Below are 14833 nucleotides of genomic sequence, written 5' to 3'. Positions count from 1 at the left end.
AATTTGTCATCAAAAACGAAGCGAAACCCCGCAGCATCTAGTTGGGACCCCCCTCCAAAGCGAAAATCGTAGCATCCATCATCAATGCAGACACTGTCTTCCTTATAGAACCCATCATCAAAGGTGTATGTGAGGAATAAATAGTCAGATTTGATATCAAGGACATTATCGTTCCATCCATTGCCCAGTATGCTAAGAGATTCCAGATGGTAGCAAGTGGTAGCTCTAGGCGTCGGTTCTGGTGTCAAAGTTGGGCCTGGTGTCGAGGTTGGATGCCGAGTTGGAACATTGCTCAAGCTGGGCGGCCGTGAACATGCATTCTCTAAAATTTTCCCTCCACTCAGCTGGACTGTAATTTCACCATATGCAGTGCCTGATACTGTATCGAAGGGGTCTTCGATCATGGTCAGAGTCCAGTCAATTTGATCCAGATTTCCATACGGGTTACCCCCGACCTTGACACGATAGCAGCCATCATCAGCGCAAACATACCTCTCGCTGAAAGATCCATCCGCGAGAGTCAACGTGCCAGAGATAATGGTATTGCCCAACTCGTCCACAAAGTGATACTGATTACCAGACCAACCGTCTCCGGTGTAATCAAAAAGTTCAAGCTTGTAGTGGGAACAGCCCCAGCCAAAAGATGTGCAAAACGACAGTAAGACAATGCTCAGATATGCTCTCATGGAAACCTTCGAGGTGCGAACTGATTAATATGGCGAATCACTAATGTCCGTATAGGTTCAATTTGCTTTATCTTATCATCGAATAGAGAGATAGAGAGACTTCTAACCTAAGCGGTTGGAGGTGGAGAGCCTCCGATCCCATTAGTCCTCCGGGCTAGAGTAGGGAGTCTTACCTAGTTATTACCATACCCTAGTCCTAGAGCTCATTCTAACCCTCGGACGGAACGAGAACCTTTCAAGACGAAGCTATGGTTCGAGCGTCTGTATCGGCCCACAGCCGCGCGATAATGCGGAATTATGCAACGATCCCAGCAGTGGACACGGTCGACGGGCGCATCCAGCTCGCGTTCTCCGACGCAATCAACTTCGTCCGCCGCAAATTCGATCCGTCGGTCGTCAGGGGCCGCATCGGCGACTACGACCTCTCCGTGGGCGTCTCCCTCCAGGACCGCGAGGACGCCGGCGACGATGTAGACCTGCTCAACGCCATCAAGATTGCCGAGATCTCGATTCGCAAGGGCCGCGGCGACAGCGTGACGGTGTTTGCGACGGAGAAGCCGCGTCCGTTAACTACGAACCTCGTCCTCCAGGGCTCGGTCGCCGACGCCCGCGAGGGCGCGGCGCGCTTGGAGACGACGCTCCGGGCGAGTTCTGCGGCGGCGAGAGCTCGGACGACGAACTCGACGAGGCCGAGACGAACTTCCGCAGGAAGGCGCGCATGCTCGAGAGCCAGGCCAAGGCCGCCTACGGCTACACGAAGACGTGGACGGGCAACAACTTCGAGGACACGGAGACGCTGGCCGTGGACGTCGTGGACATCACACGCACCCGAGCGACCACGACGACCCGGGCTGCGTCGGGCAGCGAGCAGCTGTTCGCGCGGTGCAACGTGTGCCACAACGAGGGCAAGCTCTACGAGATCACGGGGAGCGTCAAGGCGTGCATCGACTACCACATGAAGAAGAAGCACTCGACGTACTGCAACAGCGGCAACGCGCCGGACCTCGAGAAACACCAGAGGCAGAGCATGACGGAGTTCCTGGCGTCCGCGGTCGTCGCGGCGACGCCGAGCCCCGTCGCCCAGACGCCCGTGAACGACACCTTCGAGATCATGCTCACCAAGGTGGACGGCTCGAGGATGACGGTGTGGGACTCGGAGAAGGACGAGCAGCCGGATTACCCCTACTCGGCGGCGAGACTCGAGTTTGGGCGTCTACGGCACACGATGCACGCTGGGGAGACCCTGGAGCTCTTCAAGAACGACGACGAGGAGCCCACGTTGCAGAAGAAGAAGGACGGACCTCGTCGGGCCTCGTCGGAGGCCCCTAAGAAGAAGCGCGGACCGCCGAAGAACAAGTCGAAGAAGAGCGTGGAGGCTCGCAAAAGAAGCGCAAAGCTTCGAGTTAATCATAGCTACACTACGGACTAGAGCTGGTAGCCTCTGAGGAGCACGTTTCGCTTCCGCTTCCGGCCCCCGCCGGAGGGCTCGTCGTCGCTGTCGTCGTCGTCGTCGTCCGACGGCGGCGGCGTGTCGTCGAGGTCGCCGCCGTGGCGCCAGATCGAGGTGAGCCGCTCGGCCTCGTCGTCGTAGACGCGGAACGACGCGATTCGGCGCGACGCGTCCTTGTTGTACTCCACCGCGAAGATCTTCTCCTTGCGCACGCCGGCGCAGATGTTCCGCGCCTCGACCTCGACCCAGGCGAACCGGCTCGTCTCGTAGGCCACGCTGTTGGTCTCCTCGTCGCGCTCGCCGTCGTCGCGCTGGACGTAGAGCCGGACGGACGGCCGCGGCGGCTCCATCGTCCGCGTCGTCGCGCGCGTCGTGCCACGGCCCGTCTCCGTGGAGACGCGGACCAGGGACTCCTTGAGCTGCGCCAAGCGGGCGTCGCCGTCGTAGTCGACGATGACGAGGTCGCCCGCGCGGAAGAGGAGCGTCCGCCGGTCGCCGCCGCGGCCCGCGTCGGCGAGCGGCGCGTCGTCGAGCGCGAGCTGGCGAGCGCGCACCTCTTGGTCCGCGACGCCGGCGGAAATCGGCGCCCAGCGCGCGTCGACGTAGGCGCCCGGTCCCTCCATGCCGCGGGCTTTGGGCGGCGCCTGGCGCTTCCCTTTGAGCCGCTCCGCGACGCCCCGCATGAGCGCGGCGTCCGCGACGGCGGTCTTCCGCTCCGCCTTCGCCTCCTTCGAGCGCCCGCGGCGGCCGGCCTTCTGGAGCGTGTAAATCTCCGTCGCGGCGCGCGCGCCGTCGCAGCTGTAGTGGTCCCTGCGGGGGCCGGGGCGCGTCGAGCGCGAGCGATGGGTTTTCCGCGGACGCGGGCGCGTGCCTCGACGCCGGGGAGGTCATGTAGGAGAAGCCGCAGGGGTTCCTTCGCTTCATGTCCTCGTGGATCGCCTTGGACCGCGCGAGCAGGTACTGGAGCACGTAGGGCATCGGCCACCTGAACGTTTCCATGGTCTGCCAATCACGCGCCGCGCGCCGCGCGAGGAGCGCCGGGAAGGAGACGCCGCGCCGCGCAGCGCCCGCATGGTAGAGAAAAACTTCTCGTTCCTGGGGGTCCCGAACACGGCGGCGCGGACCTCGCGCGCGACGTGCGCGGGGACGCCGAGCGCCGCGAGCGTCGTGATGACGCGCTCGTAGAAGCCGATTTTGCAGGACACGCACGCCCGCACACAGGCCGAGACGTTCCCCACGGGGCCCTGCGCGTCGGCGCCGCGTCGTCCCGTCACCACGTAGTTCTGGTGGTGGAGCTCGCATAAGAGCTCGTCGAGGGCCCGCGTCGCCTTCACGGCGTCCGCGAGGGACGTCGTGTGCGCCGCGGCGTCGGCGGTGTGCTCGAAGGAGCAGGCCCACGACGCGACGGTGGACATGACGCGGTGGACCCACGGATAAATGTCCGTAAGGAGCCTTAGCTGCCCGGCCGCGGTCTCCGCGAAGACGATGGACTCGCCCACTTGACAACAGAACGTCGGCCCCTGGAGCGCGCAGGCCGTCGCCCTGCCGCCGATGCTCAACGCGCCGCGCTTCTGCGTGCCCGCGATCCGCGTCGGAGGGCCGCCGCCCGCCTTCAGCTGCCAGATGCAGTTCTGCGACTCGTCCACGCCGTAGATGATCATCGGGTCGGGCGACCACGAGACGCCCCGGAACTTCGCGTTGTCGAAGGTCGGCAGCCGCGTCACCGTCCATAGGCCCTTGGCGCGGTGCAGCACGACGATGCAGCGCGTCATCGCGACGGCGACCGTGTTGTCGTCCTTGGCGGAGATATCGCCAACCTCGTCCTCGCCGACGAAGATCTTCGTCGCGATCCCGTTGCCAGGGTCGCTGAGCACGATGGCGAAGGCCGCCTTGGCGAGGCGGTCCGTCGCGAAGAGGCCGAAGCCCGACGTCGCGAGCCCGTAGGGCCGCAGGACGAGAGAGCCATGCACTCCCTCTGCGGCTGAGAGCGTGAGCTCTTGTCGCTTTCGCCTCTTATATATATCTATAGAAACGGAGTTAAAGACAATATTGACAGACACTCCGTTGAGTGGTGTCAATGACACCACTCCTGACCAACATTATCTTTAACTCCGTTTCTATACGCCTGATACTTCGCGGGAGACTGACTGATACTTCGCGGGAGACTGCCTGATACTTCGCGGGAGACTGCCTGATACTTCGCGGGAGACTGCCTGATACTTCGCGGGAGACCGCCTGATACTTCGCGGGAGACCGCCTGATACTTCGCGGGAGACTGCCTGATACTTCGCGGGAGACCGCCTGATACTTCGCGGGAGACCGCCTGATACTTCGCGGGAGACCGCCTGATACTTCGCGGGAGACTGCCTGATACTTCGCGGGAGACCGCCTGATACTTTGCGGGAGACTGCCTGATACTTCGCGGGAGACTGACTGATACTTCGCGGGAGACTGCCTGATACTTCGCGGGAGACCGCCTGATACTTCGCGGGAGACCGCCTGATACTTCGCGGGAGACTGCCTGATACTTCGCGGGAGACCGCCTGATACTTCGCGGGAGACCGCCTGATACTTCGCGGGAGACTGCCTGATACTTCGCGGGAGACCGCCTGATACTTCGCGGGAGACCGCCTGATACTTCGCGGGAGACCGCCTGATACTTCGCGGGAGACTGCCTGATACTTCGCGGGAGACCGCCTGATACTTCGCGGGAGACTGCCTGATACTTCGCGGGAGACCGCCTGATACTTCGCGGGAGACTGCCTGATACTTCGCGGGAGACTGACTGATACTTCGCGGGAGACTGACTGATACATTTATTTTTTAATTTGATTTTTTAATTCATCAGCGCGTTTTTGATGCCACCTGTAAGATTTACCCTTGAATTCGTCCATATAAATCTTCAATGAAAACTCGTCAAGGTCTTTTATATCATTGTAAAGTCCTTCAATTGTTTTTTCATTCAAGATATAAGGGGCTCTCAAAAATTTACTTAAATATTTTTCATTCATTGATTTTATTTCAATTAATTTTATCAATATTTCAACAAAAGAGTTTGAATGTAAACGTGAAGCGAGTGAATTATTCATAATTATACACGTATATTCCATTCCCCATTCGATTTTCAGTTTCTCAAGACCATTCCATAACGCAGGCGAGTCTATTTTAGATGCTACACTATCGCACATAAATTTTGTCAGATCTGACTTTGACATTCCCCATTCGATTTTCAGTTTCTCAAGACCATTCCATAACGCAGGCGAGTCTATTTTAGATGCTACACTATCGCACATAAATTTTGTTAGATCTGACTTTGACATTCCCCATTCGATTTTTAGTTTCTCAAGACCATTCCATAACGCAGGCGAGTCTATTTTAGATGCTACACTATCGCACATAAATTTTGTTAGCAGTTGATGTAGAAAAGGATATAACACATACTTATCACTCTAATCAATATTATGAGTTAGATGATAAAGTATTTGAAGAGTTTGAGGATTGGAAAGACAATAAAATGCAAGAGGCTAAAGAATCACATCCCGAATTGGTGATTACTTTTATTGGGTGGGGGTTACTTGACTATTCTCTTGTAACTATCAAAAGAAATAGAGAGTGGTTTGCTACAAAAACGGAAGAAATATCAAAATTCTGGGATAACGTGGTAGAGCACAGGGAATTATTCAAGACAAATCCAAATTTATTTGGAAATGAGAAAGATGAAAATGTAAAGGAAAAGAAAAAACGTAATGATATAAATGAATTTAACATCTGTATGATTGATGATGATGATGATTTACTGGAAACTTTAGAAGCAGTAAATACTCAAGAGACTGAACTGGTAACTCAATCAGCATCAGATGAAGAACAGGAAAATCAGGATAAAAATAAAAAGCGAAAACGTAGGACTAAAGAAGAAATAGAGGAAGATAAAATTAGAAAGCAAGAGGAAAAGTTAAAGAAGCAGGAGGAAAAACTTAAGAGGCAGGAAGAAAAGCTCAGGAAACAAGAAGAAAAACTTCAAAAACAAGAAGCTATGACAATGATTTAGAAATACCAAATCTTGGTCGTGATATCCTGGTTCATAAAAAAATATATACACCAAAACTTGCCAAAAAGGAATTTATGGACCACAAGGTATTCCAAAAGGAATCTTTGGAAGAATACTTCTGCAAATTTAAGACTATATACGAAAACATTATTGACATTCTTGACCTAAATGAGACACAAACTGGAGATATCGGGAATATGCTACTAATGCTTGATTTTCTTAGAGAACACGAACCACTTTTCGTAAAACAGCTTCCGAGACCTACATACATTCCATATAATTCTTCAAAGACAAATCTTTTAACATTTAACAATGCTCTCACTAAACTACAGGTATTTTCCAAGGAAGGAGATGACCTTATGAAATTTATTGACAAAACATTGACTTGTGCGGGGAAGAAAAAATTTCGTGAACTTTTCAATTCTCCTTCTTGTGTTCCAGAAGTTCTTGAAAATAGATACGACTCTGTTCAGCATTTTATTGATAATAGAAATCTATTAGATGAAGTTAAAAAACATTTGAAAATACGCGATTTGAACCGTATCTATAGACGCTATGCTGTCGGTAAAATTGATGTTTATGTGGATATGCCTCGTATTAACGAAATGAATGAAAGGATTAATATTCTCATGGATATATTCAAAAATACAGAAACTGTCCCATCCTGGATGCCTGAAAATAGTGTGATTAATGATTTTCAAGATTACTCTGAAAATTTAAAAACAGTTTTCAATTTTGAAAATATAAAGGAACGAGGGAATGTATTCAATGAAGGAATTTCAGTTGAGCTTGATGAGTTGTGGGAAGAATTAAAAAAGAATGATGATGAACTTGAAAGGGTGCGCAAGTATCTCTCTGGTCTAATTGATGCGGAGGTAAAGAAAAGTAGGTACCAACAGGATTCTCGGAAAAAAACATTTACAAATGAAGATACATCAGTACTCGTCCAAGGAGGTTCTCTCCGCACTTGGTCATACCGTTCACCTTGTATTTGTTGCAGTCAATGTTGCATTATTGCCGTCCCCATCGCCGTCGCCCGCCCCGTCGTCCGTCGCCGTTCGTCGTCGCGGGTCGAGCGCAGATGCGACGTCGACGAAGACGACGGAGCCCGCGCGGCCGCTCGCGAGCGCGCCGCACGCGACGTACGCGACGTCGCCGCGGAGCGCGACGCCCGTCGGCTCCACGAGCCCGGAGAGGACCATGGCGTTCGGCGCGGGGATGTCCATCATCTTCAGGCTCCTCAGCTCGCCGCGGCCCTTGTCCGTGTACAGGAGCACGCCGGACTTCGCGTCCCACGCGGCCCCGTAGGGCATGTTGTAGAGGCTCTTCGGGTTCTTGAGGGGCGAGCGGTAGGGCTCCGGGCCGAGGGTGATGACGATGCGCGATGACTTCGCCGCGCGGTCCGCGTCCGAGAGCATGGCCGTCGAGAGCTCGGGCTCAAATACGGCCATTGCGTCGGCGTCCGAGAACTTGTTCCGCGCCACGACGGCCGTCTTCGTCGTCGCCTTGCGCACCTTCTTTTGCCGCTCCTGGTCCGCGTCGTGCCAGAGGCACTCCACCACTCGATGGCCGCAGAGGTGTCCGCCGACCCGCAGATAATGATTTTTCGACGCGTTCCGGATCGACTTCAAGTCGTGGGGCCCGTCGGAGCCGAACTCGATGAGGCTCGATTTGAACCGGTCGGCGCGCACGCCGTTGCCCTCCGGCGCCGCGTCGATGGCCGCGTGGGGCACGTAGCGGCCGCCGTGGTCCGGCTCGTCGTCGCTCGGGGAATCCGCGGTCCGCGTCGCGCTCGCGGACGCCGCGGCGGGGACCGCCGCGCGCTCGGCGCACCTCGCCTTTATCGCCGTGTCGGCCGGCGAGCCGGCGTCCTGATTATGCCCAAGCACAACGCAGGAGTAGCATACTTCGTTCTTCGCCTCGCAGGTCGAGCACACGCGGAGTTGCCAGCTCGGCAACCCGTCGTGCTCCTCACACGTGTGGCCCCAGCCGAGCTCGCGCTCCGCGACGGCGCACTTGTCGCAGTAGATGTCGCACATGGCCTCGGCGTCGGCCATGGAGCCGCCGGTCTGGTGGGCCTCGAGCACGCAACCGAAGCAGGCGACGATGGGCAAGTATCGCGCGACGCCCGCGATGATGGTCGCCGCGCCGCCGCCGGGCGACTTCATCGACGCGCCCAGATGGCCCACGACGGCGCCGTCGGCCGTGGCGATCATGTACTCGTCCATCTCGACGGCCAGCGGGTCGTCGGCGAGGTACTTGCGCAGCCCGTCGTCGTCGAGCGCGTCGAGCTGGCGCCCGCGCTCGATGCCGTAGGGCCCGGAGGCGGCCCCGAAGTTCATGCCGCTCTCCTCGTCGAACATGTGCCCCTGCTTGATCAGCATCCCGTCCGCGGACGTCGCCGCGAGGCAGATGCGCTTGCGGACCGTGTGCATGTATGTAGTCTTCGCGCGCCGCGCGGCGTGCATGAAGTTGAGCAGGTCGTAGAGGATCACGGTGTCCATGGTGTCGTCCGTCGCCGGGAACCAGCGGCGCACGGTGTCCGGGTGATAGGCGCCAGAGTTCAACCGCGCGACGTAGTCGCGGTTCGACAGCGGCTCGTCCTCGCCCGTGGCGCCCGCGCCGTGGAGCAGGTAGGAGGCGGACCTGCCGCACCGCGACTGGAGCGTCGCCTGGAAGGACTTGAGCGCCTCGAAGTCGTACTCGCGCTCGACCCGAAGCTTGCCCAGGCCAATCAAACAGAATCTGTGGAAGGACTGCACTGCGACGTGCGACTCGTCGAAGATGCCGAGGTTGTGGCACGTCTGCGCCGCCACCGCGACGGGGCAGAGCTGCACCGGCACTTCGACGCTCGCGCCGGGCAGCTGCGACGCCGCGCTCTGCACCGCGTCGCTCGAATGATACAATTTTAGAATGATTATATATATATCTATACAGTCTGTAACGAACGAAGAATACGTTGAATATTTCATCCTGTATACTGGATGCAAAAGACCATTTATTTTCAATAATCCTACTCTGTGATATTATTTTGTCGAATTACTTAAACCCAAAACCTAACCTACCTAAAGTTTCAATTCAAATATAAAAACCCTGTTCACACCAATAATCATATTCTTTTTGTAATCTGGCAATGTTTTCTGCTTCGCTTGACCCATATACGGTTAAATACTTTTTTCCTCGGAAGAATACAAAACTATATTTTCGTTCTCCTAATTGATTTCTTTCAAGATGGTTGGTTCTGTGTTCAAAGTCCCGTTTCATTATATCATCCCAACTTTCATCATCTTCATCATCCTCATCTTCACTATCATACTTCGGCGGATGTATTTTGTCATCAATTATTTTGTTAGTTAAATAATAGCGAGGGAGTCTCTCGTAGTCTGTAGACTCGTTAAAGTTTTCCCAATCATACTCCAATTCGCATTCGTGTTTATCGGCTTTAAACCAAGCATATTCGTTGATGGATTTAACAGTTTCGACAAAACTTACGTTATGTGCCATTCGGAAAATCTCGGTGAGAACATCATCAGGCAACACGTCGAGACGGGTCGGCGACATCAAAATACCAAATTGTCTTAAATTCCCCAAACAAACCCATTGTTATCCCCTCAAGCAACTACAAGACTATACCTTTAACGGGTTAGACGACTTTGGCAAGATGACTTTTACACTGGGTATGAATGGACTTTACAACAAACTCATCCCATACCCCCAGGCACAATAAATGAACTTTCGCCAATTTTGAAACTGCGCTGTTTTACTGTCTTGTAACCCTCGATTTAGGCTTGTTGGACTTTGCGAGAAATCTCGTCCAATTGTCCAGCCATCTGGCCCACAGACTGCTGAAGCTGCAGCAGGATGTCATACGCTGACCCGAGTTCAGGGGGCTCCTTTTTGCGTTCCTCCTCGATTATCTCGTCATTGAGTCCGCTCAAATAACTGTGAAGCCTCTCCTCAGAAAACTCTGATTTATCAGAATTATCATATGGTAGTAATTCAAACATCAGAGCCAAGAGTGTGTTTTCATGGATAGGCGCCGGCGGGATGGCGCCGCCTGACAACATACCCATAGCCATATCACAGACCTCCAATTTCAAATGCTCAAGCAATTTATCATTCAAACCCAACCCCTGGTTGCCAGCAGAAACCATGACACCCAAAAAATATAAGCCGCGCCACCCCGGACCCCGGGGAAGCGGCGAGCTGGGAGAGGACCACCACAACCAGCAGTTTTATTTAGCTGGATGATGATAGGTGGTCTAAACTCACTAACTCGTTACCGGAAACATATTGTACTGCCGTAAATGCAATTATTCGGGATTCGGACAAATGATAATTGAGGGGGTTGAACGATGGTCGAACGATATCTGACGCTGTGTTCGGCATGTTCCGGGCCACTGTGGAAGAAACTGAGAGCACTTCGCCGTTAGAAGTCGGGGTCGGCGGTCTCGAAAAGTCACTCCATGTCGAACGAGAGGCAGCAGAAGTCGAACGCGCCATGGTGGGCGCGTCGCGCCGCGCTGGGGGGCGGGGAACAGAGATCTCAGCTTCTGCGTGTTCCCCCACGAGACGGACTGAAGTTTCAGGATCTCTGACCCCGAGTTCCTACTGCGAACTACTCTCGTTTTCTTCCCCTGTGAACCAAAATATGCCCAACGCAGCGTCGGAGATCGTTGGACCATGCTCGAAACTCAGTACTACTGAGATCTCGTCCGACCAATGGGATCAGTACAGGTAATCTCCGATGAGCTGTTATTTATTATTGCAGCTCAGTCGATACTCGCTCCTTATGCTCTTATCTGGCCGGCGCCGCAGAAGCAGCCTGCCGGCGAAATTCTTTCTGAGGAGGGGCATAGGGTAGATTGGAGAGGCGGCGGCCATGGTTAGGACCAACCCGATCCCGCCGCAGCTGGTAGATCGCCCGTTCATTGAACAGGTGCGAGCCTTGCCAGCGCGGGTCGCGCTGGAGGCCTTTCTCGCGGCGGCGGCGGGCTTCACGGATGACCCGCCCGCGCGCGACGCCTTCGCAGTGGTGCTGCGAAGTTTGACTGGGGAGATATTTGGCGGGGACTTGCCTCGGGACGTGAGGAAGTTTTCGCCAGGGCTGCAGATGGATTACATCGGCCGAGCGGTGAACCAGTTGGTGCGTGAGAATTATCTGCAGCTGGTTGTGTTCCCTGATTTTGAGGCAGCTGTGGCGGCGCTGTCGCAAGCGGTCCAGCGCCGAGCTGCAGACACGGGCTCCGAGTTTTCGATTTGTGACGAGTCGCGGGCACCTGACTTGGTCGAGGGTGATTTTCGGGTGAATGATAAGGAGTTGAATGCTCCTGTTACTGTGGCAATGTTGGATGCGCGATTGGATGCGCGAGATGCGACCAACAAGCGAGACTTTGAGACGATGCTGAGCGATAATAATGTAACGTTAACGGCCAGTATTACAGAGATAGTGAAGCAGCAGCTGACGGAGGCGCTTGCGGCAGCTCGCGAGCGGCCGCCGCAGGCTGCGGCCCCAGCACCACTGCCATCGTCAACGGCCCTAGCGTTGGCTGGAGCGGTAGGGGCCCAGCGTCTTCAGCAGGGAGGACAACCGAGTGCGGGAGCGCTGGCAACAGCGGCAGCTCCAGGGCCGCCCCCGCCAGCGTTGGTGTTGGCAGCCCCAGGGCCGCCCCCACAGCGTCCTCCGCCGCAGGAGCAGCCGGGAGGCGGGGTACCTTTATCAGCGGAAGCAACGGCGTTTGTTCCCGGAGGGTTCCAGCACGGTCAGCAAGCGGCAGCTCGGCTCCGGGCCCGGCCCCAGCGTCGCCGACGCGGCAGCAACCGCATGTTTTCGATCCGCCGGTGTCGCCTGGGTTGGAGCTGGCAAAGACAGTGTATGCGGATATCAACGGTAAGTGGCGCGAGGTTAATGTCTTGTGCCACCGCGGTGGGATGATCTGTGTGGCGTGGACTGGCGGTGAGTCGCAGCAACGGCACAGTATGGATTTGCCGCGGGGCAAGGTCCGGACGCTTGAGGAGCATAACGATCTTAAAGGGCGCTTCATTATTCGGCAGTTTCCCATGCTTATGCGCTTCTTCGGCACCATCGGAGAGGTAGAGCAGCATCAGTACATCAGAATGTTGGCAAGCGGAGTTAAGTCCGTTGCCGGCGACGCCTATACCCTTGACGTCAAAGCGGCTGCGGTGGAGCGGGCTATTTCGAGCATCGGGATGAGCGAAGAAATGATAAGCGCGATGTTTGCAGACGGCCCGCAGGCGCCTCAGCAGGCGGTGGTTGGTCACGTCACCGCCAAGCTGGCTGAGGCCATCAGAGCGTCTCAGCAGAGCGGAGACAGTTTGGTCAAGATCACAGATGCGTCGACTAAAGTAGCAACACTGGGCAGTGGAGGCGGTTCCCCATTTCGGGGAAGCAGCTGGCGGACAAGCGTTCAATGTTATGTCTGGGAACCATTGGCATAGGCGGGCTGGGCAGGAGGGTATTCTCTGCCAGCCATCCAGCGCCGACGATGCGCGCATACATCGACGCGGACGTGGCCCGGCAGCCTATGGGGCCGACCATGAGGAGAACAAATCTATGCATGATCCGACACTAACGATGGTTGAACGATATCTGACGCTGCGTTTGGCATGTTCCGGGCCACGGGAGGAGAAATTGAGAGCACTTCGCCGTAGGAAGTCGGGGTCGGCGGCCCTAAAAAATTACCCCATGTCGTGCGAGGCGAAGGATTGTAGGGCAATTCTTAGTGTACTTTCCGCCAGAATTAGTATAGGCGCTTGTCAAATCCTAACGGGATTTCAAATTTCACATTTCTACAATTTTTTAGAGAAGGGTTGTAATCGGGGAAATTAGAATCAAAGTAATATTTTTTTGAGTTTTGAACTTGTCCGTCAGTTTGGATGGGGTAATGTTTCGGGTAATTCCTCATTCAAAATTGAATATCTGATGATTTCCTTTCTTGTCTTATGTTAATGTTGATGTGGTGTTGATGTGGTGTTGATGCGATGTTGATGTGGTGCTGATGCGATGTTGTTTTATAAGAGGCTGGGTTTGAAGTGAGATTGATGTCAGTCTTGATGTGATGTTGTTTTATAAGAGGCTGATGATGATGTCAGTCTTGATGGTGTTGATGTGAAAATTGAATAAACTCAACGGCAGTGAAAACTACTGGTTTTTAGAGGAGGATGTCACATATTTATCACTGGCACCTAACATTCGAGGCGAAGCAGGGGCCGAAGACGCTCGTACGGGCGCTCCCGCGGCGCTGAGGGGACGGAGATGAGGGATCTTAGTTTCTGCGGATTCCCAGCTGCGCAGCCGGGAAAGCAGCGCGCTGTGAGCATGCAGGTCGGGTTCGAGACCAGGTTCGCGTGCTCACCCGACTCTCACCCAGCTCCCGGTCGTGGCCGGCCGCCACGCCCGACTCGCTGCGGGGGAGCAGAGAGGTTCCCCCCAACGTTCCCCCAGCCGGGACGTTTCAGCTGACTTGCAGTCAGGCATTTTCGCGCTACAGAGAGCGTTCAGCGCGCCCCCGGACGGAGTTGAGATTTTGAAGCTAGTTCAATTTTGCTCGGAGGACTAGGATGCAAGCGCTAAAAATGTAAGTAGGTTGGGGGATAGGCGAGCGAGGTCGGTTGGGAACGTGACTAGTGGAGTTTTAGGTGCCAGCTCAAGCGTAGTTTCGTAGTGCTTCAATTGAGGTCTTTACGTTTTACGTTTCTTTGCTGCTATTTTTTCGCGTGTCTCTTGTGTCTTCCTGAGTTTCTCCTTGGCCTTCTGTGCTTCCGTGTCAGCTCTGTAGCCTAGCAGTTGCACGTACCGCGGCGTGCCACACCAGTGCTGATAATCGCACTCGAGCGGGGCTACTGGCTCGCCGGATAGTATGGTGCCCTGATTTTCACGATTTCTGCATGGGAGGCACCTGCACGCTATGAATCTGGTTTCAATGAACATCTTCCTTTTGCCATCTTTGCCCGTGCAAGCCAGATCATCAGAATCCGGCTCGGAGTCCACGCGCGCCAGGGGATGTTCTTTCGGCTCTGGCGTCCACGGGGCTTTGATCCTAACGCAATACAGCTGGCTTGAATGCGCGTTCGGAGCATCATAGTGGATGCCTCCATTAACTTCGTCTACAGTTGCCCAGCCTTGTACGTCCGTGTCCTCGTGTTTCGCTGCGCCGTCGTTGTAGCCCCCATATATATAACAACCGTTGCATGACCACGTACCTGCAGGGCTTGGGCTTGGGTGTTTTATGTACTCCATACAAAAATCAACCATGCCCTTTGCGTTGTAGACTGAATTTGGAAGGGTGTCTGATCTGATCATCTCCATGCGCAACCTTGCGGGCTGCGCACCGTATGCGTCGACCGGGCCGCTCATGTGGTGCGCTGCGCCAAACATCTGCATGATCTCGACATCGTATTTTTCTGTAATTCCATAGAGATACCCAAAGGAAGGTGCGCCTTTATACGTCGATGTTTTTCCGTCTGAAATCACTGTAATTTTTTTAAGCCCGGGCACTGCGCCTCGGGAACATGCACGCCCGATTGCGCTCATAGCGGGCGGACGCAGCCGATCACGTCGAGGCTCTCCCCATCCTCCTTCTGGCAATTGCAATTTTGATTCCTTGTGTGGTTCCTGGCCGCGTAGGC

General features: G+C 54.9%; 4 protein-coding genes across 4 annotated transcripts in view; 2 read left to right on the top strand and 2 right to left on the bottom strand.

Annotated features, from left to right (window-relative positions):
* AURANDRAFT_68075 (hypothetical protein) overlaps positions 1–5147 on the bottom strand; it is a gene marked incomplete at both ends in the record, with an annotated part of 11867 nt that extends 6720 nt beyond the window's left edge. Inside the window, 9 exons of the mRNA XM_009043684.1 lie at positions 165–692; positions 728–793; positions 962–1162; positions 1225–1899; positions 2139–2946; positions 2996–3121; positions 3223–4146; positions 4221–4943; positions 5002–5147. Of these exons, the coding sequence (XP_009041932.1) occupies positions 165–692; positions 728–793; positions 962–1162; positions 1225–1899; positions 2139–2946; positions 2996–3121; positions 3223–4146; positions 4221–4943; positions 5002–5147 (4197 nt within the window). The remainder of the gene's footprint in view (positions 1–164; positions 693–727; positions 794–961; positions 1163–1224; positions 1900–2138; positions 2947–2995; positions 3122–3222; positions 4147–4220; positions 4944–5001) is intronic.
* Positions 5148–5650: 503 nt separating this feature from the next.
* AURANDRAFT_68074 (hypothetical protein) lies at positions 5651–10112 on the top strand (the record flags this gene model as incomplete). Its single annotated transcript, XM_009043694.1, has 9 exons — positions 5651–5879; positions 5946–6035; positions 6185–7552; positions 8111–8976; positions 9122–9124; positions 9256–9306; positions 9416–9532; positions 9567–9826; positions 9971–10112. The coding sequence occupies 9 exons, from the start codon at positions 5651–5653 to the stop codon at positions 10110–10112; spliced, it is 3126 nt and encodes a 1041-aa protein (XP_009041942.1).
* Positions 10113–10571: 459 nt separating this feature from the next.
* Positions 10572–13034, top strand: AURANDRAFT_68073 (hypothetical protein; the record flags this gene model as incomplete). Its single annotated transcript, XM_009043695.1, has 4 exons — positions 10572–10688; positions 11124–11603; positions 12053–12498; positions 12644–13034. 4 exons carry the CDS (start codon positions 10572–10574, stop codon positions 13032–13034), a joined length of 1434 nt encoding a protein of 477 aa, XP_009041943.1.
* Positions 13035–13390: 356 nt separating this feature from the next.
* AURANDRAFT_68072 (hypothetical protein) overlaps positions 13391–14833 on the bottom strand; it is a gene marked incomplete at both ends in the record, with an annotated part of 3211 nt that continues 1768 nt past the window's right edge. Inside the window, 5 exons of the mRNA XM_009043683.1 lie at positions 13391–13446; positions 13572–13609; positions 13891–14103; positions 14134–14407; positions 14537–14644. Of these exons, the coding sequence (XP_009041931.1) occupies positions 13391–13446; positions 13572–13609; positions 13891–14103; positions 14134–14407; positions 14537–14644 (689 nt within the window). The remainder of the gene's footprint in view (positions 13447–13571; positions 13610–13890; positions 14104–14133; positions 14408–14536; positions 14645–14833) is intronic.

Source organism: Aureococcus anophagefferens (assembly GCF_000186865.1).
Source record: "Aureococcus anophagefferens unplaced genomic scaffold AURANscaffold_62, whole genome shotgun sequence".
NCBI lineage: Eukaryota > Pelagophyceae > Pelagomonadales > Pelagomonadaceae > Aureococcus > Aureococcus anophagefferens.
Note: the sequence above shows the minus strand (reverse complement) of the source record. Positions and strands in the feature narration are given on the sequence as shown.